Here is a 26,226-nt window from a genome sequence, read left to right on the forward strand (position 1 = left end):
ATTAATACTTGTATGTGTTGAGCTGTTAAGACAGACCTATACCTTTTAATATTTGCCAACATATTAAAATTGCCACCTAAAATCCCAATTAATATCATGTTAAACATGCAACCTCTCACATGAGTGTAACCACAAAAGTTGTCGAGATTGGTTGTAACTGTACCGTCTTAGGGAAGGCCACATGGACCAGATACATAATCGAAACGAAACGAAACGAACCGAATCGATTTGTTTTTTAAACCATGTGTATAAACTTCATTACTAAGCCATCAACGAAATGAGAGTACTATGTTTAACAAATTTGATGAATTAGATATGTACATGATTTTTGGGACATATGGAGTATAAGTTTAGTGTTGATTCAAGAACTTAAAATTTCTAAAATATGAGGGCCAATTGATTCTTGAAATAATATTTGAGGGAGACATGTAGACACGATTGATGTGAAAGGGTAGTTTTATTCGCTAGAAGTATTTAATATAGCAACGAAAAAGATGGTAAAAAACTTTCAAGAAAAATATGGTAAAAAATGTCATATTCTTATGAAAATTTTAAAAATGATTCTGTCTGTCCTTTTGACTCTTGAATTTGCAAGGGACCATTGAAGCTAAAACCTCTATTTTAGTCCACATTTCACCTTTTCAATTTTCGTCCATAATTGAAAACTTAATAATTACTTAAATTTTTTTTTTCAGAAAATCATTTTTCATCAATCCCCAAATTATTTACTAGACACTATATGTGTATTATTATTATTACTAACACACAAATATTGAAAATGAGGCGGTACCATATGATTCATTTGGGTGCTATATTATTATTGGTGAAATAGCTAATTGTTAAATTAATACACGATTTCAATTATTTTTCTAATTGTACGATTTGCAATAATTCTTAGCCTTGCTTTCTAAATGTTGTAATAGGAGTATAATATTAATAATATTTTACAACGGGAAATTAAAAGGTGGCAAGATTATTGAAACACTTCTAAATTGTGTGCAAATTGTAAATGTATAAAATCATATGTATATAAATATAATGATATAAAAAGGACATTTACTTCCAAGATCTTAAAACCTACTCCATCACTGAAAGAGATGGTTAAACTGTCCTATAGCAAGAGTGAACTCAAGATTTTTTTTCTTCAAAAAAGGTGATTTCCAATTGCCATCTTTGACAAATTGACATTTGCAAAGGGACCATATGAATACGATAAGCTAATTAAATAGTAGTACTCCACCACTAGTATAACTTATACATAGAAAAGCCCATACTTCACAAATTTCATGGAAGATGACAGCCAAGAAATGGATTAACTATTTCAAAAATTTTACCTACACATGAATCATGATCATCTCAAATGTGACATAGTTAAAACTAAATCACATGGCCAATTTAAACCAATCCATACATGGTATCAAATTAAGTGTGAACTGGATTTTTATTTTGCCAAATCAAGGCATGGCAAGAAATGAAATCCAAGGCCATGATTGGAAGAGAATGAGCCTCTAAACCTTGTCCATGGCTTTGCAAACAGCATGTGCAAAGGGGTGAAAGGACCACTTCTGCTGCAAGACTCTAAAACGTCGAATTGCACCTATACATGCTTAGCCACATTATAAACACCACCCTTTCCTCCACACCACACACTCACCTATGTTTGTTTCCTCTTTTTGAGGTGTTTTCCCATCTCCTCAGCCCCTCAACACAACTTGCATGCCCTAATCCAAGATTAGCCACTCATCGGTGTCACATTAGGTTTCCGAGTGTGTGTGTTGTGTGTTTTCCTAGTACTAGTATGTGTCTGTGTTTGTCATCAGAGGCACATGAATGGGCCTAAATGTATATCAATCATACACTACTGTTCCCATCTCTGCTGGCCTAATTCAACTGTTCCAATCAAGCATGTATATATGTTACACATTTCAAGAACTCAGCAAAAAAAATAACATGTTCATGACTGGAAAACTTGAAATGAATGATGTCTTGACTAGGCTTGACAATTAAGATTGCACGTTTCTTGGTTTGTTCCTTCCTTGTTATTGATTTCAAGAATTCATGGTTGTCATGATGTATATACATGTGAGTTGATGTTATCAGCCATATGCATATATGTGTTCTTTTTTCTTTTCTTTTTTGTTTGACATGTAAATAGCACAACACATTCTATTGCAATAGATTCACCTGTTTTCACTCAAAAACACTAAATATACATGATTGCAAACGTTTGAGTTTGAATTCTACATCTCTTTTGATTTTAGTTACTCCTACTTTTTTACTCCAAGTTACTTATAATTTTGCTCTTCCATACACTATCATTGTCCATGGACCTCTCTCTGTCATCTCCCAAAACAAAACACCAAAGTAGACTAGACAACTGGCAAGTTTGATTCCTACAGCAACATATGTATAAAATTAAGGCAAAGGGATAGAGCCAACCAGAAATATAGTCAAGGGATTTGAGATTTTGAGAGTGATTTATTTGGTCTCACACAATTCCTATCATTATATAAAGACACATTATATATAATATTCCATCTCACACACACATGTATTCTCACCTATCTATCTACACACACATCTTCACAAAGCAATCACTAGAGGAATAATGAACACATCCACTTCTGAGTGCAACAGTGGCTGCGAATCCGGGTGGACTACGTACTTGGATCATCTCTCCAGCTCGACAAATCCGTACACACACTACACACACCAAGACTACCAAGGCAAAGGAGCCAATTATGTGCATGATCATGATCATGATCAAGAAGCTGATGAGGACCTTTCAATGGTCTCGGATGCCTCGTCCGGGCCTCCTCATTTACACGGTCCACCTCCGCCTCAGCAGGACAGGAAGCAGAAAAGCAAGACAAAAGAGAAGAAGAACAAGAAGCTGCAGCAACATAGCTTCTGCCTTGATGACACTGCCAGCTCCCCTTTCTTGCAGGCAAGTCCAACATCTTTTTTATATCATTTTTTTATATTTAAGCCCAAAAATTTTAATTTTCCATCTGATTAATTTCAGGGCAATGCAGTTCCACCTGAAAATCAACATCACTCATTTTCCACAGCCCAATTTGAGGTGCTTTGTTTGTTATTTCATTTCATTTTTTCTTCCCTTTCTTTTTCACTTCTTTGTAAAGATTTCTTTTTTACAATGTTTAGGAAGAGAGAATGCCAAAAACTAAGATGGGATTCTTCAAATCCTCAGGTGGGAATTTGGGTTGATTTTTTTTTATTTGTGACATGAAATTTGTTAGGCTGATTTTGGCTTGTGCATTTTTGCAGGCAGTTTGCTGGGAAGAAAAAGGCAGTAACTAAGAAGCCATATGTTTTTTCTTTCCCCCCTCTCTCTCTCTCTATGTCTATTCTGTGCTTCAATGTCTCAAGAAATCAATTCAAATAAAAAGGCTATGTTCTATCTCCCCTTTTCTATTTTTTCTTTAATAGAATTAATTTCTACTCCATGGTTACTATTTCCTGTCCATGCAGCAGGGAACAACTAGCTCTCATTAATGTAAAAAAATAGGAAAAAAATTTGTAGTAACAAATATTGTTCCATTAGCTTCAAGACTTGCACACGCATTACAATTTACACATAATAATTAACTCTTTTTTTTTTTACAGAAAAAGAAACATCTAAAAATCAAAGGATGTTTTTCTACACAACATACTGATTTTCTTTGCTCATTTTGTTTTAACAGTAGGCTACATTGTTTGAGCACTCGTGTGGGCACATCTCAATTATGAAAAGGGCACGACGACAAATTAATAAATACAAAAATAATGACGATAGAGATAAGAAAAATAATCATCAAGCTCAATTTCTACAAAGAGAATAGCCAAGAACAAATTTAGGTTGAACAAATCTTGCTTTCCCCCAACATTAAAAATGGAGATAAAAAAGTTTTTTTTTTTATTTTAATGAGAAAAAATTGTTATAACTCTCCACAAATTTTTTCTTTACACCAATTTCCAAAAGTGACATCTCACCACTTAATGACAGCAACACGGTGCGTGCGTGCGTTTATGTCACGTTCACGGTTCACCCACACGGGGCGAGAAATCTTGACCTGTCTAATATTGTAAAATAAAATGCAAGATATATTACTGAAGTATGAGGCGAATTAATTGCATAACAAGAGTGAAATATTAATGGAGGCTTTCTTTTTAATCATGTGATGAAGTGTTGCCATACTTGAGAGTTTTGAAGTCCATATCTTGAAGAAAAAATTGATAGAGATTTTGAGAAAGGGACAAGAGATCACATCTATGTATAGTCTTCTCAATCTCTCACTACATGGTACTTCTAATAATTGAGAATAATATCATAGGGGTGTAATAAAATTTAATATTTAGAATTAGAATATGGAGTATTAGATAAAGATTTACTCCATGTGTAGCATTATGATTTGTATAGATTTCTGTCCATGTGGAGTAATATATACTCCCTCATTTCCATTATTCATCACATGTATTCTTTTTTAGAGAGTCTCATATAATATGAGTACATTTCTATATGTACTAGCTATTTATTACTCACATAGTCACATATATTAACTTTTTCAAATATTCATGTCCGAAAAAAAAATGTGTCATAAATAACAGAAGAAGATAGAACAATCATTCTCACATGTAGAAACTCAATAATTAGTTGTACACTTGGACATTAATGTGTCATATATGATGGAATGAGGTAGTACAATCATTCTCTCTTGTACAAGCAAATAGTAATAATACTACTAGTGAATTTGTGGTTATTTCAAACTCAATGATGAATATAATAGTAGTACAGGGATATTGTTCATATACTTTCGGTTCCAAAATTAGGCCAATCGTGTTAAAATATGTCATATAAATAATTGGTAGTAATTCTTTTTAGTGCATGACTGCTTTCATTAGTCAAATATTTGGCCAAACGTTGATAGATGTATTTGTCCACATCATAATAAACAAACAAGAATTTGGCCATGGTGATTGCCCCAATTATTATTTTCTCTTAACACTTAGTGCAACAATTATTCAATAAATCCATGCACGCACGTGACCTACATTTTGGCACACCTACTAAATTATCAAATGATAGACACCTTTAACTTCTTTTTTTTTTAAATAATGCTCAAAGCTAGAAATCAGCGAGCAAAGTCCACCAACAATAGTGATGATTCAAGCCACACAAAATATAGTGCAATTTTATCAAAAAGAGATAAATAGATGTCGCATTCTATTAAATTATTTTGCTTATATTTCATTATAAAACTGACACTAATATAAAAGTGTGACAATGTTTTTTTATCGATTTTTTTCATATTTCTTAAAACTTATGCCAGTTAAAATATGACATTTTATTGAGGACAGAGAGAGTAATAACTATGCTAAACAAAAGATGACAAGTTAGAAAAACATCTAAAGACTAAACAAACCATGAACAAAAATTAGAAAGATGGGAAGCATGAATTGAGTTTGCCAGGCAATTTATAGAACTCATTATTCCTAACATCTTTGGCATACGCAACGAACTTATCCCACCAGAAGGAACCGTTGTCTTTCCTCGCCTGCTGAGAGCTACGATCGAGGCTGCAGTCGAGCACAAGCGCCACCAACCCGGCCACGGTCGCATGGGACATCAGCATCACAGAGATCATGTCATTGAACTGCACATAAATTGTATTAAGAGATATTTTCTTGTTTTCTTAAAAAAAAATAAATTTGAACTCTGTTTTATCACGTACCCATCGTGCAGGGGTGTGGAGGGGGCCGGTACCCGTGGTCGCGTGATTCTCTCTGAAATACTGCGGCAGAGAGATTCCAACGAAGAAGGAGAATCCGAGTATCAGTTTTGTCCGGAAACTATTGAGATTGCAGAACTGGAGATAGCCTAACCCTGCAGATGCTGCATTCATGCACAAATAAATGTTTTTTTTTCGACTGCGTTATCTTTGATTGCAAATTTATAATACTAATAAAACGAGAGATAAAAAAGTCGAGAAAATATTGTTTTGCGTCAACATTATTATAAACTGTTTTCACTCAATGAATCTCGACAAAATTATGTTTTGAATCCACCACTGCTTTATAACGGATGGTGAAAAGATCTACTTACAAACATAGCCTAGGAAGATGCAGTAGGATGCTGCGATGATCGGTAGGGGCATTGATGCAAAGACGGCGCCAAATTTCCCTGGAACAATGTCACGTTCGATTAGAATTAACAAATTCTCATCGACTTAGATATACTACTGCATTAGAAATTATAATCCCCCTTAAAAGATCTTATTCTGATTTTACCAAGTCGATGTGGGATAATTACCGAAAATCGAGAAGAAGATCATGAAGAGGGATGAATATTGAATGATTCTTCTGCTCCCTGCTTTTGTGAGGGCTAAAAGGCCAACATTTTCCCTGCATATATACAAGTACAACACATGCCCTCAATTATACATATGTTGAAATAGTTAAAATTTATACATATGTTTAATAAATTTATGTATATGTTTTTTTCTTACACTGATACTGTAGAGCAAGTGATGCTTCCAAATAAGGCATTGAGCAGAGTTCCAATCCCCTAAAACATACACACACATTAAGCAAAATGTAGAGTTTTTTCATGAATGAATTAACACACACACACACATATATATAGCTAACCAGCCAACCGACGCCTCGGCTGATCACTGAAGGGGGAACAGGCGTTGCACTACCGTACCTGGCTGCTGCAATGAACGAGCCAGTTGACTGCAGCCACATGAAAAACATGAAGAGAAACGTCGCTAAAAATGTAAGTATTAAGGATGTAAAGGGAGTGTTTCAAGACCTCAGTGAGAGCTACAAATGAAGCGATCATCGCTGCAAAGGTTTCTCCACCGTTGAAAGTTGGAGGCCCCCATTGAAATGGAAATGGCGCGTAAAACCTGCCAAATTCAAACTACGGCCTCATGTACAAACCATTAATGGCGCAGTTGGAGGAAAAAAAAAAGATGATTCAAATTACCAAGGCGCGGAGCTAATGAGGCCGGAGCCATCAGTGCGACAGCTAGATTGCTTCGTCTTATTGAATGCGCCGCTTAATGTTAGGATCTCTGCGTAGATCCACACGAATGCAAGGGATATGAGCAGAGAGTATCTGTCCAAAACTGGCCTCTTGAGCTTTATGTATTTTGGGAGAATCTGTTGAAAACAAGTACCATTTTTAGTGATCATGTGTTATACTATAGTATCACATTTTTCATGCTTGATTAGTGAATTCATTACCTGAGAGATAACAAGGATTAAGACAAGCTCTGGTATGCCTACTTCAAAGCATTTAGCTATCTACAAACAATGTTATTAAGCATAATACAAAGCAGTCAATATGTTTGTAAGGAAAAATTAACATTTTTAACAAAGAGTTCTAGTGAACTGTAGGGAATTCTTTGTGTGGAAAAAATATTTTTTTAAAAATAACACTAGTATTTCTTACTATTTGTACTTTTGCAGTATATAACATTTTCCTTTGAATTATAATTCACTTAAAAAATTTTAAATAATTACTTGAAAATGAAAATGCATGATGGTAAACAATCACTATAAATATAATCATTTTAATATTTTAAGTGAATTATATGTCAAAAATATTGTTTACGTTGCAAAAATAAAAAAAGTCAAATACCAAGGAGTGTAAAAAAATTTTAAATCCCACAGAAAGAATTTCCTATAGTTCAATTTAATTTATTTTTATTTTTGTATTAAAAGCTATCTAGTTTCCTTAAAACATGATAAAAATAGTAAGTAAGTTTACCTGTGGGAATCCAAGATAGTAGAGCCCGAGCCCCGTGAAGGTAACCAGAGGTGCGGTGGACAGAGGCGTAAGCAGCCTAATAAGATGAGATTCGAGAAGTTATTTCAACACACATCACACGGGAGGAAATCTAGTATCAGCAACGAGCGGTATACCTTGTTATGTTTCGCCACAAGCCAGTGAATCCGAATACCATTTGGAGGCAAGAACTCATGATCAGAGCACCTTGGATTCCCCTCATTGTTAGTACAAATCTCTGAGACAAAACCAAATCAATTAAAATTTATTTAAAAAAACCAACCTATGAGAGTAAGGAGAGCATCCAACCAGCTCGGGTGGATGCAACGTGGCATATCTCCTGGACTGGATGATGGAAGTCGCGGGGATGAGGAAGGCGTAGGAGCCCCCTATGACTGAAGGCAGCCTCGTCCCGAAAAGGGAATGCATCAAAGTGTTCACACCAGAAACAAATAATAAGGTTTGTATTACCTTTGCCTTGTCTTTCTACATTAATTCATTAGTAAGCTGATTAAAATGGGAAAAAAGTTTGAAGTTCATGTAAAAAAATGGGATTAATCTTACATCACTTCCACCCATTTGAGGAACTAACAAAGTTGGGATTAAGACAGCTGAGCCAAGGGAGAGGATATAATGCTGGAAAGCCAACAAGATTGATTCCACTGCATGAACAAAATGAAGATGATTTTATTTTATTTTATTTTACATAAAAATCAAGAAAAGAGAAAAATGGATGAGGGAACTTACACAGGGGTGGTGGGCTGTTGACGCAGAACTGGACTCCGGGGAGTTGCTCGAGGGGCGGATGGGACGGAGGCGGAGGAGGCGGATGCTGATCGCCGGTAGTGGTGGTGGGGGCGGGTGTGGCGGTGGGGGCGGGTGTGTTTGACATGTTTGGAGATGAGAGGGGAAATGGGAAGAGGTGGAGATGATCATGTGTTTGAGTTTCTTGTATATAGAATTTGAAGTGATGGCAGAATCTGGTAATGATATGTAACTTATCACAAATTTTAAATTGGTATGAATACTATAGTTATGGGAATCAAAACATGAAACCGTTACAATAGAGACATGAATAGCAAGTTTATGAATGATCTATGCATTTATGTAGTCTATCGTGGAATATTTAATTTTCATGGGTTTATTGTGTTTCATATGTTGGTAGATTGTTGATTTTATTTTATGAACGTTTGAGACAGTAAATATTTCTTGAGGCGCAATGTAGCTCGATTATTAAGACGTTTCTCCGTGCGTAACTCCAAAAAAAAAGTGTAAAAAAACAATTTGGTTAGAATAGTTTGATCATTAAGACATTTTGTTTTTAATTTGTGGCAATTACCCTCATTAATTTATTGACAGGATATTAATAACTGTTAACATATTTGCACATATAAAATGTAAAAGTGTCCTATTTTAGGAATATTTCTTCATTCCATTGGAAGTGTAATGAATTCACACAACCAGAAATGCATATTAATGTACATCAGGGGGCAATTTTGAGCTTAACAATACATCAAGAAGGAGATGTATAATTACTGCATAAATGGCATTACAAGAATATACTGGAACCCTAACTGTGCTAAGAAACAATAGAAGAGGCAGATTCAGCCTCAAAAAGTAGCCATCCCGTTTGGAACTACGACAGTCGCACTGATAGAAATCGTCATTCTTCTGATTGGTATGTACTGAAGCTCCTCACGGCTGAAAGCAGACACGGGAAACATCATTCGAGGTATTGCAATGAAAAAGATTTAAGATATGATTGTAAGAGTTTTACATGACAAACCAATCTATAATATCCACAGTTAATGTAAGCATGTCTTGGTCAGAATATGCATTTCCTTTTCACTAAAATAACCGTACAATGCAACATTTTTGGTGAGGGTGGAAGAAGTATTCAATCGTTATAACCTCTATGAATAAACGAGCTCTGCAAACAGCGATCACCTCCAATGTCCATATTCACCAATATCATCCACTTTAATCCACTCGGGAGAAAAATGAATCTTAACAACGACCACTACTTAGTATTGCATAACTGTTTATTTCGGCAGAATTAGTATATATTTGATCATGGAAAACTAAAGATTTATGATGCAACAGATGAGACATGATATTGATGCTGAACCAAAATTAAGCAGAGTGTGAACGGTTATAGATCACATTCTTCAAGAGCTAACGCTGTTCAACTCGTCTCAAGTTCGACTATATGATTGAAAAGCTGTGTCTACTATTTTCAGCACCTTACATCTATTTAGAAACACAGCTAACTTGACTTGTACATGATCCCTAAAGCATACTCAATACACAAAATTACATCTTAAAAAGATAAATCAAAGAAAAAAATTGCAGCTATAGCAAAATAGCAATAGCACAATTAGCAAATAATGAAGCAGAAATGGTAAACTGACAACAGAATTATTCACAATGGAATGAGTGATCAGAGAGAGTTACCGAAGAATCCAAGTTCAGTAGCATCATGCATTCAGCTTGTCTTCTTTTTTCACCCACATCCTAATTCTCTCTCTCGGTTTCATACTGAAATCATCATATAATCTCTCTCTCGGCCTCGTGTGGCTCATTCCCCTCCCAAAAGCTCTGCCCCAGTTCGCATTTGCTGGATATGCACATCGAAAGCTCCCGTTTTCACCTTTTCTTGGTAAAACCTTATGATCCACGTTCTTAGCAATCTCCACTGCCAATGTCTCACTATTTGTGCCTCCCCCGTCAACTCCATCCTCTTTGGCCCGGTTCTCTGGCCCACAAATGCCATATTCTTGATATGCCCTCCCATAGCTCCTGTTTTCACCGTTTCTTGGTAAAACCTTATGATTCACCTTCTTCTCAATCTCCACCGCAACTTCCTCACCACTTGAGCCTCCACCTTCAACTCCATCCTCTTTGGCCTTGTTCTCTCGCTCCCATATTTCATTTTCTCGATATCCCCTCCCATAGCTCCTGTTTTCACCTTTTCTTGGTAAAACCTTATGATCCACCTCCTTCTCAATCTCCACAGCAACATCCTCACCATTTAAGCATCTACCTTCAAATCCATCCTCTTTGGCCTTGTTCTCTCGCTCCGATATTTCATTTTCTTGATATCCCCTCCCATAGCTCCTGTTTTCACCTTTTCTTGGTAAAACCTTATGATCCACATTCTTCTCAATCTCCACAGCCACTTCCTCACCATTTGAGCCTCCACCTTCAACTCCATCCTCTTTGGCCTTGTTCTCTCGCCCCCAGATTCTATTTTCTCGATATCCCCTCCCATGGCACCTGTTTTCACCTTTTCTTGATACAACCTTATGATCCACCTTCTTTTCAATCTCCTTTGCCACTATCTCACCATTTGAGCATTCCCCTTCAACTCCGCCCTCTTTTACCTTGTTGTCATGGCCCTGGATTCCAATTGCTCGATACCCCTTCCAAGACCCCCGGTTTTCTCCTTTTCTAGCTAAAACCTTACGATCCTCCTTCTTCTCAAACTCAACTGCCACTTTATCCATATTTGAGCCTCCCCCTTCAGCTCCATCCTCTTTCGCCCTTTTGTCTCTCCCCCGAGTTTCATTTACATCTCCAACTCTTAAACTAGCTATTCCACTATGAAACTCGGAAATTTCATCCTGATCAGCCTTGTTTTGCAACTTCAGTTCAACTTCGTTACCCTTTGAAATATCAGGCCTATACTCCTTCAAAATGTTAATCTTCCCCTCTGGATTGCCTCCATTTTTCCTTCCCCATCCTAGTCTCCCTCTCCTTGTATCTCTTTCTTCCTCACTCCTTCTCCCTCTATCTACACCTCTCTCACCCCATCTCTCCCCTCCATTCCTTCTATCTCCCCACCTCTCACTGCCTCTCCTTCTCTCCCCTTCTTCCTCACTCCCTCTTACTCTATCTACACCTCTCTCACTCCCACCATCTCCACCTTTCTCACTCTCACTACACTTCTTACCACCATCCTCCTCTTCACTCTGCTTCAACTCATTCACTCTATGTGAACCCTTATCTCTGCCATTTTTCTTGAATCCACCTCTCAAATCACTTCTATTCACATGAGCAACCTCTCCATTTCTTGGCAAAACCTCAACCACAGACACACACCCTACTAGCTCAACCGCACTTGACCCGACACCACTTCCACCTTCCCCACTCAACACCTCAGCCCCAGCACCAACTTTCTCCCTTTCCTCAATCGCAGCAGCCCCTTTGAAATTCTTCTTTTTTTTACGTTTTCCCCCCTTCTTACCTATGTTCTTATTATTTTCTCCTCCATCACCGGGCCCACCACAGACTATCTCCTTCCCCTTCTCTTGAATCTCACCAGTCGTTCTCACAAACCCGCCCCCAATTTTCGCCCCCCCTCTCTGATTCTGATTCTGATTCTGATTCCGACTCCGACTCCTCCTCCCGTTCTGGGCCAGCGCATATCTCTCTCTCTCCTCCCTTTCCTGTTTTCGCTTCAGCGCCAACGCATCCCTCTCTCTCTTCTCCTCTTCTTCCCGCTTCTGCTTCAGCTTCGTCTCTTCTTGCTTCTGCAGCCACCGCTCTTGTAGTTGAGCCAGCGAAACGTAGTCCGACGGCAACGCCGCCGCCTCCTTTCTCTCTCCTCCTTCCATCTACGCCACCACCGTCTGAAACCTCAAAATCAGATGCAAAAAAAAATAAGGGATCGCGAAATTGAAAACCCTTCAAAATCAAAGCTCAATTACTCTTCTTTTGCTTTTGGGTGCGAGAGCTTTTGTACCTTTATGAGGATTTTCGGAGGACTCTAGCGAGTTTGGTGTGACCATAAAGTATTAACCACTGGGCACTTTCCGTCGATTTTCTGATTCAATGCAGAAGAGAATGGAAAAGCACAAAATTGTTTGCCTATTTATGTGCGGGCAGAGCCATGCAACGACAAATTTTCTCCAGTTTTTTCCCTTGGGTCATGATGATTAATGAATTTGGGTGAGACGAAGCCATTGGCACAAGAAATCAATGCTCTCTTTTTCTGAATTTCTTTTTACGACCGTCGCTGTTTGTTTACTTTTAGGATAATGATATGAAGTCACGTCGCTGTTTCTTTAGTAAATTTAGATGTTTCAGGTTATTTTAGTAAATTTAAATATCATAGATATTAATAATTCAAATTTCTCATTTAATGATCTAATAACTTTACACTATTACCATTTCTATTTAATTATTGTTGTTTTATTAATTTAACTTCTCTAATCCAATTTTAATGTTTCTTTTCTAGATTTATTTTTTTATAGTAATTTTTTCAGTAATTATTTTACACTGATTTTTTAATTTATGATTTAACTATTATTTAAAAAAATGTTTTACTATTATATGATACTAAAGTTGAAGTCAATAATAATTTATAAGTTGTGATACTATATATTATCATATTATATTTTAATATTATCAATTATACTAAATTTGAAGTGAATAATAATTCATAAGTTGTAACACTATCATATAGTCTATTAAATTATTATTATGTTATAGTATTTTAATATTATTAATTATATTAAAAATATAGAGTGTATTTTAATATAGTTTCATAAATCAATATACTATAACTATTGTTTTGAATATTATAGTAGCGTTTACATAATTATTTTAAACACAGTATGATAATTAGTTTCCAACTTAAATTTTATTATAAAAGTTATACAGTAAAATCTCAAAATAGAGTAATTTATTTGAAAAAATATGAAATTTTTCATTCCTTGCCGCAATCTCCCACTCTCTAAATCAAGATCCTTCCCTTGTAGCATATAATATACTAATACATATAAAAAAAATTAATGACAGTATCAAAATATAACATTATACATAATATTTTACAAAGTAAAATATTTTCCAATTATAAGGTGTGATATTATCTTATAATAATAGCAACTAATATTATGATTGTTAACATGGATTACAATATGTGCTAGTATATAATATTATGAGTTTATTATTGCTTTATACTCCACATAACTTAATAGTATTAGTTACTATTAATAATGACATATACTAGTATAAGTTATAAGCTTAGTACTTGTACTTTACTTTGATAAATAATACTTACTAATGACAATGATGATAGTATAAATTAGTCACCTATGTTCAAAATGAGCTGCTAGCCGATGATGATGATTGAATTACTTATAAAACAATTATTACTAAATTATAGTGCTTGCATATATCAAATTAATTAGTAACTTTAATTTATTTCAAAACAAATACTTAACTCTATATTTTATGGAGTGTAATTTAAGGTTTTATTCTATTTTTAATTATTTTATTTTAAATTATTATAATCTCACAATAATTTAAATTAACTTAATAAACTATGTAATTACCACATCATTTTTTTATTAAAAATAAAAAAACATAATATCATCATCAAATTTTGTTTGAAGGGACTTTTATAGTGTCTTGAATCACTACTTTATTCTTGGGCATACATGGGTTGATGGGTAGTTGTTACTGAAGTTAATTATTTTGCCTATATGTAAAGTTCAAAATTTTTAATAGTGGCAAACGAATATTATACATGGGTAGTTGTTACTAAATAATTTCAATTGCAACCAACCATCTTAATGTTTAGATAGTGGCAAACGAATATTATACTTTGTAAATTAGATTGATGAATAGTTCAGTAAATATAATTACCAATGAGAAAAAAATAGCTATAGTTTGTAATATTATATACGTACAATGTTATAATTTCGAATTATTATTGAATAAAAATAGCTATAAAAATAATGTAATAATAATATTTTAATAAATATTCGAGTAATTTTACAAATGATTGAAGTATGGATGTATCAACTGGAAATATGATTATCAATAAAACATTAGAGATTTGATTTATCTACAAATTGATCAATTAAATACTCAACTGAATTTAGGGATTAACTTAAATCTGCAATTCCTAAATTGAATCAAATATGAATTAAAATCTTCAATCCTTCAACTGAATTTGAAATCAATTGAACCAGTTGTTGAATTGAAATATATTGAATTACCCAATCATCCAATCGAATTTAATACATAATTAAAATTTTCAATTATTCAACTAAATCGAAGATATATTGAATCTAATAACAACCGAAATCCCAAATTATTTAATTAAATAAATACAATATCAAATTTAATTTTTCATTTATTAAACTCAAGTCAGAGATAAATTGATCCTTCATTTGAACTTAAGATAAGTTAAAGTACACTATCGGTCGGAGTATAAAACATGGATTAAATGCATTAGTTTATCATTAATAGATTTTAAGATATTCTTATTTTTAATTATTACTAATAAATTATGTTACGATGCTATAATAAAAGAAATTAAGTACTCCCTCCGTCCCGGATAATTTGTCCCATTTTTCCATTTCGGCCCGTCCCACATAATTTGTCTCATTTCACTTTTACCATTTTTGGTAGTGGACCCCTTATTCCATTAACTCATTCCTACTCACATTTTATTATAAAAATAATATATAAAAGTAGAACCCACATTTCACTAACTTTTTCAACTCACTTTTCATTACATTTCTTAAAACCCGTGTCCAGTCAAAGTGAGACGAATTATCCGGGATAGAGGGAGTACTATTTACTGAATAATGGAATCAAACTATAAAATGGTTTAAAAAATAAATTAAAAATAAAATAAAATAAAACCAATATTAACTATAATAATTAAATATATTTAAAGAATGCAGCTACACGTATACATATTGATAAGACCCGTTTCATTCATCTATTTTAGATATAAATTTTGTGTTTTCTACAGTGCTAACGTGCATTTATAGGTCCAGGTGCGTGAAAAATCTGCCAGACCCAGTAAGGAAGAGCAATCACCAGGGCAGATGAAATAGAAGAGAAAAAGTGAAGAAAAATAGCCAAATCCTCAAGGGCACAATTGTCCATTCACGAAGTCTGTTGCCCTAGGGATTTGAGCCACGTCTATGAATACAAGGAAGCTTGCGATACGGAGAGAGACTCTTAGTTAGAAAATTTCCTTGGGTATTTCGGCCCGCTCTCTGAATTCACACACTTAGCTCGCGCACTTGGTTCCATGGGAGATCTGGGGTAGTATAGTGTGGTGTTTTGTTCAGTTTGGAAGTGTAACACCACTCCGATAAGGAGCGAAGAAACAATTTACTTTTCGCACGTACTCTCTCTCGCCAATTTCCTTGCCGGAAATTCGGCGACTGTTTTGTGACTTGATTTGTAGTTTATGGTTAATCTAGTTTCGTTTTCAGTTTTATTTTGGATCTGATGCTTACTGTTCTGTTTACTGAGTTGGATGCTTTTCGCAATTAAATTGTTGATCGGAGTTGAGATCGGAGTTGATCTATTGAATTGAGGTTAAATCGGAGTCGGAATGGTATAGAACGTTATGGATCTGGTTTAGTTGGTGATGAATCTGATAGATCTAGCTTAGATTTTCTTCTGATTGTTCGAATCTGAGTACATGAGTTTGGATCTGCATGGAAATCTCTGTTGTCGCTGATTTACTTGGTCCAATAGATTAGATCTAATAGTTCTTAGTTTAATCTTAGCGTTCGTTGTTTGATTTGAAGTATGCTCTGTTTTTATGTTCTGTTTTGTTCATTTCGTGCCCGCTTGTTGAAGAAGATGAAGTCGATCAGTAGTTATAGTCGAGTTTGCTTTAGTTTGTTAATTGCAGCTTTCTGTCAGTAGCCAGTTAGGGAAATCTGTTTTGTCGTTACTTTTGCATGTCTTGTGCCTAGCTATTTTAGGAAACTCAGTTACTTGACCCAGGAAGTTTGGTGAATATTCTAAGTTGAATTTTGTTCAGAACCATGCATGCACTTATATTCTACGTATTTTCAATTCTCCAGATCTGGTAGTTAGAATAGATTAGATTAAATTTCCCAGGCCTAGTAGTTAAAACCCAACCCTCATGTTACGTGGCAGCAACCGAACCATCCAAAGGTTCCCTCGATGCATTCTAACCCTTCCGTCCTCGTGGATTCGATCCCGACTTCCCTATACTAGCCAATAGTGTAGAGGGTTGAGGTTTTGAAGCGGAGGTTGCTGCGACAACGACTGCATTCTGAAAGTTCATGATCTCCTAGACCCTATGCTCTAGCGAATCATCTGGACCTAGGAATTCACCATCAAAAGAATCATACAGTTAGCAACACTCCGGACCCTTCACATATTATCAAAGTAGTACTACCTTTCAAGTAAAAGGGTACAATTGTCCTAATATATTTGCTGTTTTTTAGGTGAATTAATTTTGTTGAATTAGCATTAATTACACTAATTTTTTTTATTAATATTTTAAGTTTATGGCTGGCATATTATGGCCATTTAGCACTACTCTTAACTTTATATTTCTACTAATTAATTATTGAGTAATTATTATCAAATGGATATGGTTCGGGTCTTGACCCGGATTAGTATTACGAGACCTAACACATCGAATGGATTTTATACAAGAGTGATGAAGGTTAGTAATTTATTAAAAGATTAACCTGACTAACAATTTTAAGATTATTTTAATTATAGATACTTAAACTCCAAACTTTGCACCTTGTTCTAAATTGGATTTGATATAAAGTAGTTTTCAATAATGTCTCAATCTTTGAATTTGCTTAATACTACTTGAGAGCATCCACAATGAGACTGGACTTCACATAGCCCTCACATAGCTTTCACACTGCCACATCATCAGCACTAAAATTCCCCTGCCACATCAGCTTGCCACATCAACTGGATATCAAATAGCCCTCACATAGCCTTCCCACTACCTATACACATCACTAATAACAATTATATAATTTAATTTACAATCGTATCAACATACGGAATTTAATTTACGAGACAAATACGGGAAATTCGAATAATACTATTAAAATTTAAAAAGTACATTAATTTAACGCTTGGGTCAGCGTCTCGTACGATCTCATCGTCGGGAATCAACTAACCTGCAAGTGTTTTTGGGAAAAGGTCACCGACGCCTACAACGAGAATAAGCCAAAGGGGCCCGCCGCCGCACCTTGAAGATGCTCCGCAGTCATTTTGTCCGAGTCGACAGAGATGTCAAAAAAATTTGCGGGATCTACAAGAATGAAGCGGCGAATTAGCAAAGCGGAGCCATTGGAGCCAACATTCTGAGAGCGGCTTTGCGAGTCTTTAAAGACGACATCAATAAAGAATTCAAACATGTCGATGTTTGGGAGTCGATCAAAGACGTTGAAAGGTGGGCTGGCGGTGTCCAGTCCAGCTCGGGCTCGAACTCGAAACGCACGAAGCACACGACAAGTGGCCAATACTCGTCTAGTGAGGGCGGGTCATGCAACGCCTCACAAGAGGTTGAGGGCACGACCATCGATGCAGGGGGCTCCTCCAGTTCACGCAGTCGGCCGCAAGGGACCAAGGCGACGAAGGTGGCTAGAGGGAGGAGGGGCCGAGGCGAATCAAGCCAGGCGGGCTCGGACTCGAACACCCTAATGTCCATGTACTTGGTCGTCACGATGGCTGATACTTCCCGCATGACGTCTCCCCAATATCAAGCTCATCTTGCCGGAATTGAGTATATGGCAAGACAAATTGGTATTCCGCCTCCAAGTAGCTTGAGTGCACTGCCACAGCCTTCGGGGGATTTTAATTATGTGGTTTTTTATTTTTTTTAGGATTTTAAATTGTAATTTTATTTTATTTAATGAATTGTGTTTTTATTAATTGAATTTGTTGGAAATAAAAATAAAAAATGAAGTTGAATGAATAGTTAAGGGATGAGATGGTTAAGAGATGTAGGGATGCAGGTGCTGTCTCTTAGTTAAGAGATGGGATGAAAACTGAAAAGTACAATGAGGCTTATGAATAGTGAAGAGATGAGACGGTTAAGAGACAGATATGCGAACGAGATGACCCTATGTTACTTAAAAAGATAACTGTGGCCGCATTCTTGGTAGGAAACCACAACTGGTTGGCCATGTGACATTTTCTTGACCGATTCAATTTGTTAGTTCCTAATCCATTGGGTTACAACAATAAGTACATCCTTTCCAGATAATTAATTTCGTTGTTTTCATTGTTATTTTTATTCTGAATTGTTTTGTACTATTATTATTATTATTTTGCTAAAGATGGCTACATTTCAGAAGTTAATGTCAAATTTCATGATGAACAAAATACAAATAAAAATATCATACTAATAAATGTAGTCACTTAAATGTACCATATTCAATAATGAAGGTGGAGGGACCACATTTATCCATATATAATAATTCAAGAATCCAAGGAAATGAGAGTGATTGATTATTGTTTTGCCAGACGATATTGGTTTGCACACTCAACACCCATAACTAATCATGATTACTGCAGCTATCTGTCGTGATATTTTATACTATCAAACTTCAAATATTTATATTAATATCAATGATATCTAAATTAATTAAAAAGCGAACTAAATCATTGAGGCTTGGATATGAATCATATGATGTATAATGAAATACGAACACATTGCACATTTCATACTTATGTGCTAATTTAGTGTCCCTGAGAAAATGGGTACTACAATCTGGAGATGAAAGTATAATTATTAATTAATAATTCAATAAAATAGTAAAGCCATATCGACAATTAAAATGATTTTTAACGAAGTTCCATTGTTGCCCATTCAAGGAAATAATTTCACTTTCAAGCAAAATTTGTAGTACTAGTAAATATACCCACCTCCATCGCAATTGGACTACTACAAAATTTCACAACTAAATGAGTAATTTAATTTTATAATAAAATATTTACTCATTTCTCATCCATATACACAATCATAACCTTTCATGAATTTTTATTTACTATATACTACTAATAATAAATTTGAATGCACTATACTTAAAATTAAAATCACATAATATGTTTTTAGTGAAATTTATATAAATATTACTAAACGTTGTTATATGCATATAATTAACGTATACTTTAAAAATTAGACAAAATAAAATAAGTGAAGTAGAATAATAAAAAACAAATGAACTAAGTTACTGTACAAATTAAGAGTGACAAAAGACAACTCAAACAAGATAGAGGAAAGCAAAAAAGAAAAGAAAAGAAAAGAATAAATTGTAGGAGTAGTAAGAATTTTTAGTATTGAAAGAGGGGTTTTGGGTTTTAGGTCATTTGAATCTCCATAAATTAACCGTAAAAACTCTAATTTTGAGCTGAAGAAATTGATCGGAAGAACAATGGTGTTCGGTCAAGTGGTTATCGGACCACCGGGCTCCGGCAAGACCACCTACTGCAACGGCATGTCTCAATTCCTCCAGCTCGTCGGCCGGTACTTTATGAACTTTCACTAATCTTGTCCTCTACTTATTTTCACCTTTTTTCGCATCAAATGCAACTATAATGCGTTCTCGAATGCGGAATTTTGGAAAAAGTCTTATCTTGATTGCTACTGAGGTTTAGGATTATGAATTTATTTGGTGTTATGTTTTTTGAATTGTTGCCGTTGGTAAAAGTCGTTGCTGTGTCATGTGTTGCAGGAAGGTTGCGGTGATCAACTTGGATCCAGCTAATGATTCTTTGCCGTATCCTTTTCGTTTGTTGTTTTTTCGTGAGATTGAAATTCGCCTATTGTTACTTACTGGTGGAGTGATTTTGCGTATTTGGATGTTATGTGAGCTTATTCCTTATTGTAATGAAGATATGACTGTGCTATTAATATCGAGGATTTGATTAAGCTCGAAGATGTCATGGCGGAGCATTCCCTTGGCCCTAATGGAGGTGTAACTTTTGTGCTGGTTTTCGAACTTTATAGGGTTATTTCGAGTTGCTGCTAGATATTGTACATTGCTTTCCAATGATTATTTTTTCGATTTATAGTTTCAGGACTTTCTTCGATTCAGCTAGGTTTATTGTTTGCGGATATGCAGCTAGGTGTCATGCATTGCTTTCCAAAGAAGACTTCAGCATAAAGCAATATGTCCAACTCAAACACAATCCAATCCGGTGTGTTTGAGTTTGCCATATTGTTTTGTTCTAAAGTCTTTATACTGTTTGAGCTCTGTAGCTATTTATGAGCAGTGCTACTTCAGTGATTCAATTATCAGTTACTGAATTATGTGTCGATTTTTGTGTACTGGTTTTATGTTTACTTGCTGGACGGAGAGGTGTGGCTTTGAATGGTCTTTTACTTGTTGTGAATGAAAAAATTGGAAATGTTTAGTTATTGTTTGTTTTTTCTTCAAGCACGTAATGAATCGTTCATTTTTCAATGTATCAAAACAAAATATAAAATGACATTCTTTGAATATGATAGTACTATGTTTTTGTTAGTCTATTCATTGATGGAAAATTATTCTGTCATGCTCAACAGGTCTTGTTTACTGCATGGATTTTTTGGAGAAGAACATTGATTGGTTAGAAGCCAAACTAAAACCCCTTCTCAAAGGTTGCTTAGTCTTTTGATTATTAGTTCGTCTTGCTTATTTGTTTTTGATGCATTCCATCTGTTTATAATTTTATGCCACCAACAGATACTAATGATTCATCAAAATGGCAAGCCCTTTTTCGTTTTAGTAATTGTCAAGAAATGGTGATTTTTTAATGCGGATTTGAAAAATATAACTGACTGTGGTGGGGTTTTCCATTCCTAAACCATATGATGTTCTTCCTTTCAATAAAATAGAAGCAAAATTACGAGAGAGGGTAACAATTTTGGGGCACCAAACATTGTTGTGTTACAAACTTGACAGAGATATATTTTCTTTGTTGGTTTTCCTGAGTTTTAAAATTAGTAACTTTTGTAAGTAAAATCAAGATGTCCTGATTCTTTGTGTTACTCAACAATAAAGCTATTAATGGAGTTGTATAATTGTTTCATACCTAGAGCAACAATTGTTGCCGACTTTCATGATACTTCAGATACTTTGTCTATGCAATATTGGCCTTTCCATCAACGACTATTGTTTTATTTGCTCATACTGCATTCTTCCTATGATCCTATCAGTTTATGCTTGCTGCTAGCAATTGTATTGTACTGTTATCTATGTTAATCTTTTTCATTTTATTCACTCTGGAACTATATTTCAATTTTTCATTAAGGAGGGTGAAACTGATCATTTTGCAGATCACTATCTTCTCTTTGATTTCCCTGGCCAGGTGGAACTCTTTTTTCTTCATGAAAATGCCAAAAAAGTCATCATGAGACTTGTCAAGAAGTTAGATCTCAGGGTATATTGTTCATCTCTGCAATTGTTTCCATTACCTTGAAATTTTACAGGATGCAACTTCTTTTTCAAAATGACTAGTTTTGTTATTTGACGCTTATGTATTAGTACTTGTAACCAATGAGGCTTCCTATTTGGAACTCCTTGTTGAAATTCTTAATGGCGTCTCTCTGTTTTGCAGTTGACTGCTGTTCACTTGATTGATGCTCATCTTTGTAGCGATCCAGGGAAGTATATTAGCGCACTGCTGCTTTCACTGTCAACCATGCTTCACATGGAGCTCCCCCATGTTAATGTTTTGTCAAAGATCGATCTTATTGAAAGCTATGGCAAGTTAGGTTAGAGCTATTTGATTAGCTAGGACATAAACTATCTTATTTAAGTTCTGATGTCATGCTTGTGTTAACCCTTTGCTTATTTTGCAGCTTTCAACCTTGACTTCTACACTGATGCACATGATTTATCATATCTACAGCATCATCTTGACCAAGATCCTCGATCTGCTAAGTATAGGTATGGAACCAGTCTGATTCATATATAGAAGTTGACGTTGATGTTAGAACGCTCTATTTGGCATCTAATGACTTGATGTATTGAAGTAGCATAAACCTCCTTCATATTAGTGATTGAGATTGAGCTCTAGTGGAATTTAATTTCAAAGACATAGGTCGTCCATTTAGTACAATCATTTGTCTAATGTTTCTGTGACTTGGCTGTTGAAACTCTACTCATCAATGGTGTGGCCTTGCAATCTCTGGTATTGCATAATTGGCAAGATATGAAATGCATTCTCTGATCTCCTCTTATAAGCTTTTATGGAGGATAATCATTTGATATCCAATAACTCGAGCACACCTCTTTACTTGCCTGCTAGTTGCTTATAGAAATCTAGCATATACATTTTGAACAGATGATTTAAAATTTCAATTTAGGGTCTATTGTTTGGCCCAATCTGGACACTATAATACTATGTACGATGGTAGCATGTTTGACAAGCTTAAGCTATGAAGATTATTGTAATTGTATTGTATGTTGGTTCCAACAAAATGGCTATCTGTTTCAACTTCTATAGTTTCATATCCCTTTATTAATTGCTATGTTTTCAGTGGAGATTCACTATAATTTGGAGCCAGTAATACTAGCATGTATGAGTTCCACTAGCTATCACATATAGTGGCCCATTTTTATCAATTTTCATCCTTTTGAAGATTAATCTGGTTCCATAGTTGTGTATGCTTCATGTAGTCAAGCTACCAATACACTGTTTCTTTACCTTGTCCAGAAAGCTAACAAAGGAGCTCTGTGAAGTTATAGAAAATTTCGGTCTTGTTGACTTCACTACTCTGGACATTCAGGCATGTTTACATCCCTGTATGATGTAATGGTCAGTTCTGATTGTATATATACTTAGCTTCTACCCATGGTTTTTCAGGATAAGGTGAGTGTTGGGAATCTAGTTAAACTGATTGACAAGACCAACGGGTACATATTTGCTGGGATTGATTCAAGTGCAGTTGAATTTAGCAAAATTGCAGTTAGTCCAGTTGATTGGGATTATTACAGATATCCTTTTCTCGTCTTAGTCTTTCGTCTACACATGCTCGCTTCCTCATCTTAGTTCTTTATATTATTTCCCTAGTATACATATGCAATTTCTTTTCACATTATCTTTATTTTTGTACATTTTGACATTGTAATTTTCGTCTAGGAGTATATTCTTGTTCGATAATTCAGTGCAAGCTACTAGATTTGCATAAATCTAAACCTCAAAGAGTCTTTGGAAGCAACAATTTAATTCATGTTCCAGATATAAGTTATTGTTGCTCGTTCCTCGTCTGAAGCAGTTTCTCATTAAACCCTTGAACATTCTAACATTTGATCCATCTATGAATTCAGTCTGATTTTCCTTGACATAGCAGTTCACAGTGGCAGCTGTCCAGGAGAAGTACATAAAGGACGACGAAGTATTTGATGACGAGATCATCACTTCACCACCACCATCATCTATTGCTGAACGTGATCTTCAAAAGGATGAACGTTGATGATAATGCTCGTGCGCTTTAAAACTGTAAGTTTCCTTTGCAGTTGCGCCATAGTTATCGACTACAGCTTGAACATAATGTAGTAAGGAGGCAACAATATTGTACTATATGCGAAGAACATGAATTTTGTCTTGTTACTTTAGCTGGATGATCGAGTTCAAGATCATGTCTACTGAATTGAATTTCCTAGTTCTTTTTTTTTTGAAAAAAAAGATGTTTGATTAAATCATGTCTGATAGATTTAGGAAGATTCTTTCACTTTCACCTTCGCACGATTTATGAACATATTTTAAACGATTTATCTATAAAATGTAAGTAAAGCATCAACAAACAGCAGTGTCAAGTGGTCTTCTAGATTACCTTGATTTTCAAATTTATTTTTCTACTTGTAGATGCCTTGATCAAAGATGCCAATCATTTAATTTTCATGCATAATTTGACTTGCATAAATGGATTTTCCATTTCATACTTGAAGCTTGAAAGTTCTCTCAAAACATGTGGATAAATAATGGTTTTAAATTCATTGGGATCTTATCTTCAATTATTACATGCTATATTGAATGAAAGTACAAAAAAGTTACTAATATTTCCACACTATTAAAGATCTCTCATTTTCATATATGATTGGCGAGCTGAAATGGTCATTCTTGAGTGGGCTATATATTTGGACTATACTTATATATAAGTATAAACAAAACTAATTCTGAATACTATTGACACGTTGGCACTGTAATTTTAAATTTCTTATTGAACTACAGATGCGAATGCGACGCATATTTTGTTTAATATTCTTTGAAATTAACACTAAGCTTATTTTGAATAAATATATGGTTGCATTAGGAATTGTTTTAGTTAAATCAATTTTGGCAAGTGATGTCGTGAATCCCATTTGCAACAATAATACTACTAGTATTTAATTACTACTATAGGTAAACTGAACATCTAAATCTCATCAACAAGCTCGTGTAAAAAATCATGATATTCGAATAGGACAAATTGAACGTAGGAGACCATTGTTGAAACGTTTTCCATTTTGATATTACTTCACAAGATTGAAAAGTATTTAGAATTAATTTTACTTGAAATGATGAAAGACATGTAGTAATATATACTCCCTCTGTCCCATTAAAAATGAAACATTTTCCTTTTTAGATTGTCCCATTAAAAATGAAACGTTTCCTAAAATAGAAATAACTTTATCTCTATTTTTCCCTCTCTCTTACTGTACTCTTTCTTCTTTAACTCACAAAACAACACTACATATACTGTCTACACCTCATCTAAAAACGTGAAAAATTTATCGGTACACAAATAAGGTCGAACCCAAGACCTATCGCTAAGGAAGGTGTTTGTGGTACCCTAATCTTAACTACTTGAGCTACATATCATTGACCAAACTTTAATTAACATTAAACCCGTCCATTTATAAAACACTAATTTAACCAGCCTTCTATACTATCGATATTTGTACAAATTTAGGCAGAATTTATAGCTCAATAAAGATATCCAGAACACACACACAGGCATATATACTAATATTACGTTCTTTATTCGAATTTTGTGAGATTATAACATACTGTCAATAATATGCACCAAGTTTGATTTAACAAAATTAATATGCTTCAACGGCTTATTATCTAGTGTCAGAATATTTAATCAAATATAAACAAATCAAACTCAAGTTAATCGAGTAATAATATTCAGCTTGTGAATGAAAATAAAAATTTGTGAGTTTGAGAAATTAACTAATTGTTTTAACTCCATAATTTGTTAGTAATATTCCGCTTGTAAATTTTACTACTCCATCTTATTGATCATTTACATCGTACAAATACGTACAACCTAACAAAATCATATACTCCTACCAAAATTTATTCCTTCTCTCACCCTCCTCCATCGGCCTTCAGAAATTATATTAGTAGTATGTTTTTAGAAAAAAAAAATTCTCTTGAGGCCTCACGAAGAATTGTTTAATACTACTGCAATAGTATAGTATACTGAGTTCAATATTAAATAGTAGGAGTAGTATACTATAGTAGACCTATTACTTAAATAAGGATTATCTTACATTATTGACGTGGTATTTTAAATATTCCTATAATTCGCAGTACTATAACTAAAAATTTGAAAAACAATAATCGGTGGCAGTTGATAGCTTGCAAGTTACTCCACCTAACTATTTAATATTCCAGCCGCCATATCT

At 34.7% G+C, this 26,226-nt stretch overlaps 4 protein-coding genes across 5 annotated transcripts; 2 read left to right on the forward strand and 2 right to left on the reverse strand.

Moving 5' to 3' along the window:
• The first annotated feature begins 2,173 nt into the window (after positions 1-2,173).
• On the forward strand, positions 2,174-3,423 carry LOC121769433 (protein SOB FIVE-LIKE 5-like). Its single transcript, XM_042166236.1, has 4 exons — positions 2,174-2,947; positions 3,026-3,082; positions 3,166-3,211; positions 3,289-3,423. The coding sequence occupies exons 1-4, from the start codon at positions 2,609-2,611 to the stop codon at positions 3,315-3,317; spliced, it is 471 nt and encodes a 156-aa protein (XP_042022170.1). The 5' UTR covers positions 2,174-2,608; the 3' UTR covers positions 3,318-3,423.
• Positions 3,424-5,376: 1,953 nt separating this feature from the next.
• On the reverse strand, positions 5,377-8,687 carry LOC121779829 (nucleobase-ascorbate transporter 6-like). Its single transcript, XM_042177275.1, has 14 exons — positions 8,543-8,687; positions 8,360-8,457; positions 8,105-8,281; positions 7,933-8,033; positions 7,778-7,853; positions 7,252-7,311; positions 6,992-7,167; positions 6,815-6,911; positions 6,649-6,735; positions 6,507-6,565; positions 6,311-6,402; positions 6,104-6,181; positions 5,733-5,893; positions 5,377-5,654 (listed from the first exon to the last, which is right to left on the reverse strand). Exons 1-14 carry the CDS (start codon positions 8,685-8,687, stop codon positions 5,436-5,438), a joined length of 1,626 nt encoding a protein of 541 aa, XP_042033209.1. The 3' UTR covers positions 5,377-5,435.
• Positions 8,688-9,206: 519 nt separating this feature from the next.
• LOC121792809 (uncharacterized protein DDB_G0290685-like) lies at positions 9,207-12,814 on the reverse strand. 2 transcript variants are annotated; one of them, XM_042190909.1, is made up of 3 exons: positions 12,540-12,814; positions 10,250-12,426; positions 9,207-9,496 (listed from the first exon to the last, which is right to left on the reverse strand). In XM_042190909.1, exon 2 carries the CDS (start codon positions 12,409-12,411, stop codon positions 10,273-10,275), a length of 2,139 nt encoding a protein of 712 aa, XP_042046843.1. In that variant the 5' UTR covers positions 12,412-12,426; positions 12,540-12,814; the 3' UTR covers positions 9,207-9,496; positions 10,250-10,272. The 2 variants fall into 2 exon arrangements, with proteins under 2 accessions (XP_042046843.1, XP_042046844.1); XM_042190910.1 differs by having other exon boundaries at positions 10,250-12,433.
• Positions 12,815-19,821: 7,007 nt separating this feature from the next.
• Positions 19,822-24,249, forward strand: LOC121766367 (GPN-loop GTPase QQT1-like). Its single transcript, XM_042162649.1, has 10 exons — positions 19,822-20,087; positions 20,296-20,340; positions 20,457-20,536; positions 21,129-21,203; positions 21,882-21,985; positions 22,163-22,319; positions 22,407-22,494; positions 23,264-23,336; positions 23,414-23,544; positions 23,906-24,249. Exons 1-10 carry the CDS (start codon positions 19,996-19,998, stop codon positions 24,021-24,023), a joined length of 963 nt encoding a protein of 320 aa, XP_042018583.1. The 5' UTR covers positions 19,822-19,995; the 3' UTR covers positions 24,024-24,249.
• The last annotated feature ends 1,977 nt before the right edge of the window (positions 24,250-26,226 follow it).

The sequence above is a fragment of the Salvia splendens genome, chromosome 2, assembly GCF_004379255.2.
Source record: "Salvia splendens isolate huo1 chromosome 2, SspV2, whole genome shotgun sequence".
Taxonomy (NCBI): domain Eukaryota; kingdom Viridiplantae; phylum Streptophyta; class Magnoliopsida; order Lamiales; family Lamiaceae; genus Salvia; species Salvia splendens.

Coding starts and splice junctions, on each gene's coding strand:
- LOC121769433 (XM_042166236.1), top strand. CDS start 2,609: ATGAACACATCCACTTCTGAGTGCAACAGTGGCTGCGAATCCGGGTGG. Junction 2,948..3,025: donor CCAGCTCCCCTTTCTTGCAG/GCAAGTCCAACA, acceptor GATTAATTTCAG/GGCAATGCAGTTCCACCTGA. Junction 3,083..3,165: donor TTTCCACAGCCCAATTTGAG/GTGCTTTGTTTG, acceptor TACAATGTTTAG/GAAGAGAGAATGCCAAAAAC.
- LOC121779829 (XM_042177275.1), bottom strand. CDS start 8,687: ATGTCAAACACACCCGCCCCCACCGCCACACCCGCCCCCACCACCACT. Junction 7,168..7,251: donor TAATCCTTGTTATCTCTCAG/GTAATGAATTCA, acceptor TGTTTTCAACAG/ATTCTCCCAAAATACATAAA. Junction 5,894..6,103: donor CATCTTCCTAGGCTATGTTT/GTAAGTAGATCT, acceptor GCATGAATGCAG/CATCTGCAGGGTTAGGCTAT.
- LOC121792809 (XM_042190909.1), bottom strand. CDS start 12,411: ATGGAAGGAGGAGAGAGAAAGGAGGCGGCGGCGTTGCCGTCGGACTAC.
- LOC121766367 (XM_042162649.1), top strand. CDS start 19,996: ATGGTGTTCGGTCAAGTGGTTATCGGACCACCGGGCTCCGGCAAGACC. Junction 22,495..23,263: donor CCTCGATCTGCTAAGTATAG/GTATGGAACCAG, acceptor TACCTTGTCCAG/AAAGCTAACAAAGGAGCTCT. Junction 23,545..23,905: donor GTTGATTGGGATTATTACAG/ATATCCTTTTCT, acceptor ATAGCAGTTCAC/AGTGGCAGCTGTCCAGGAGA.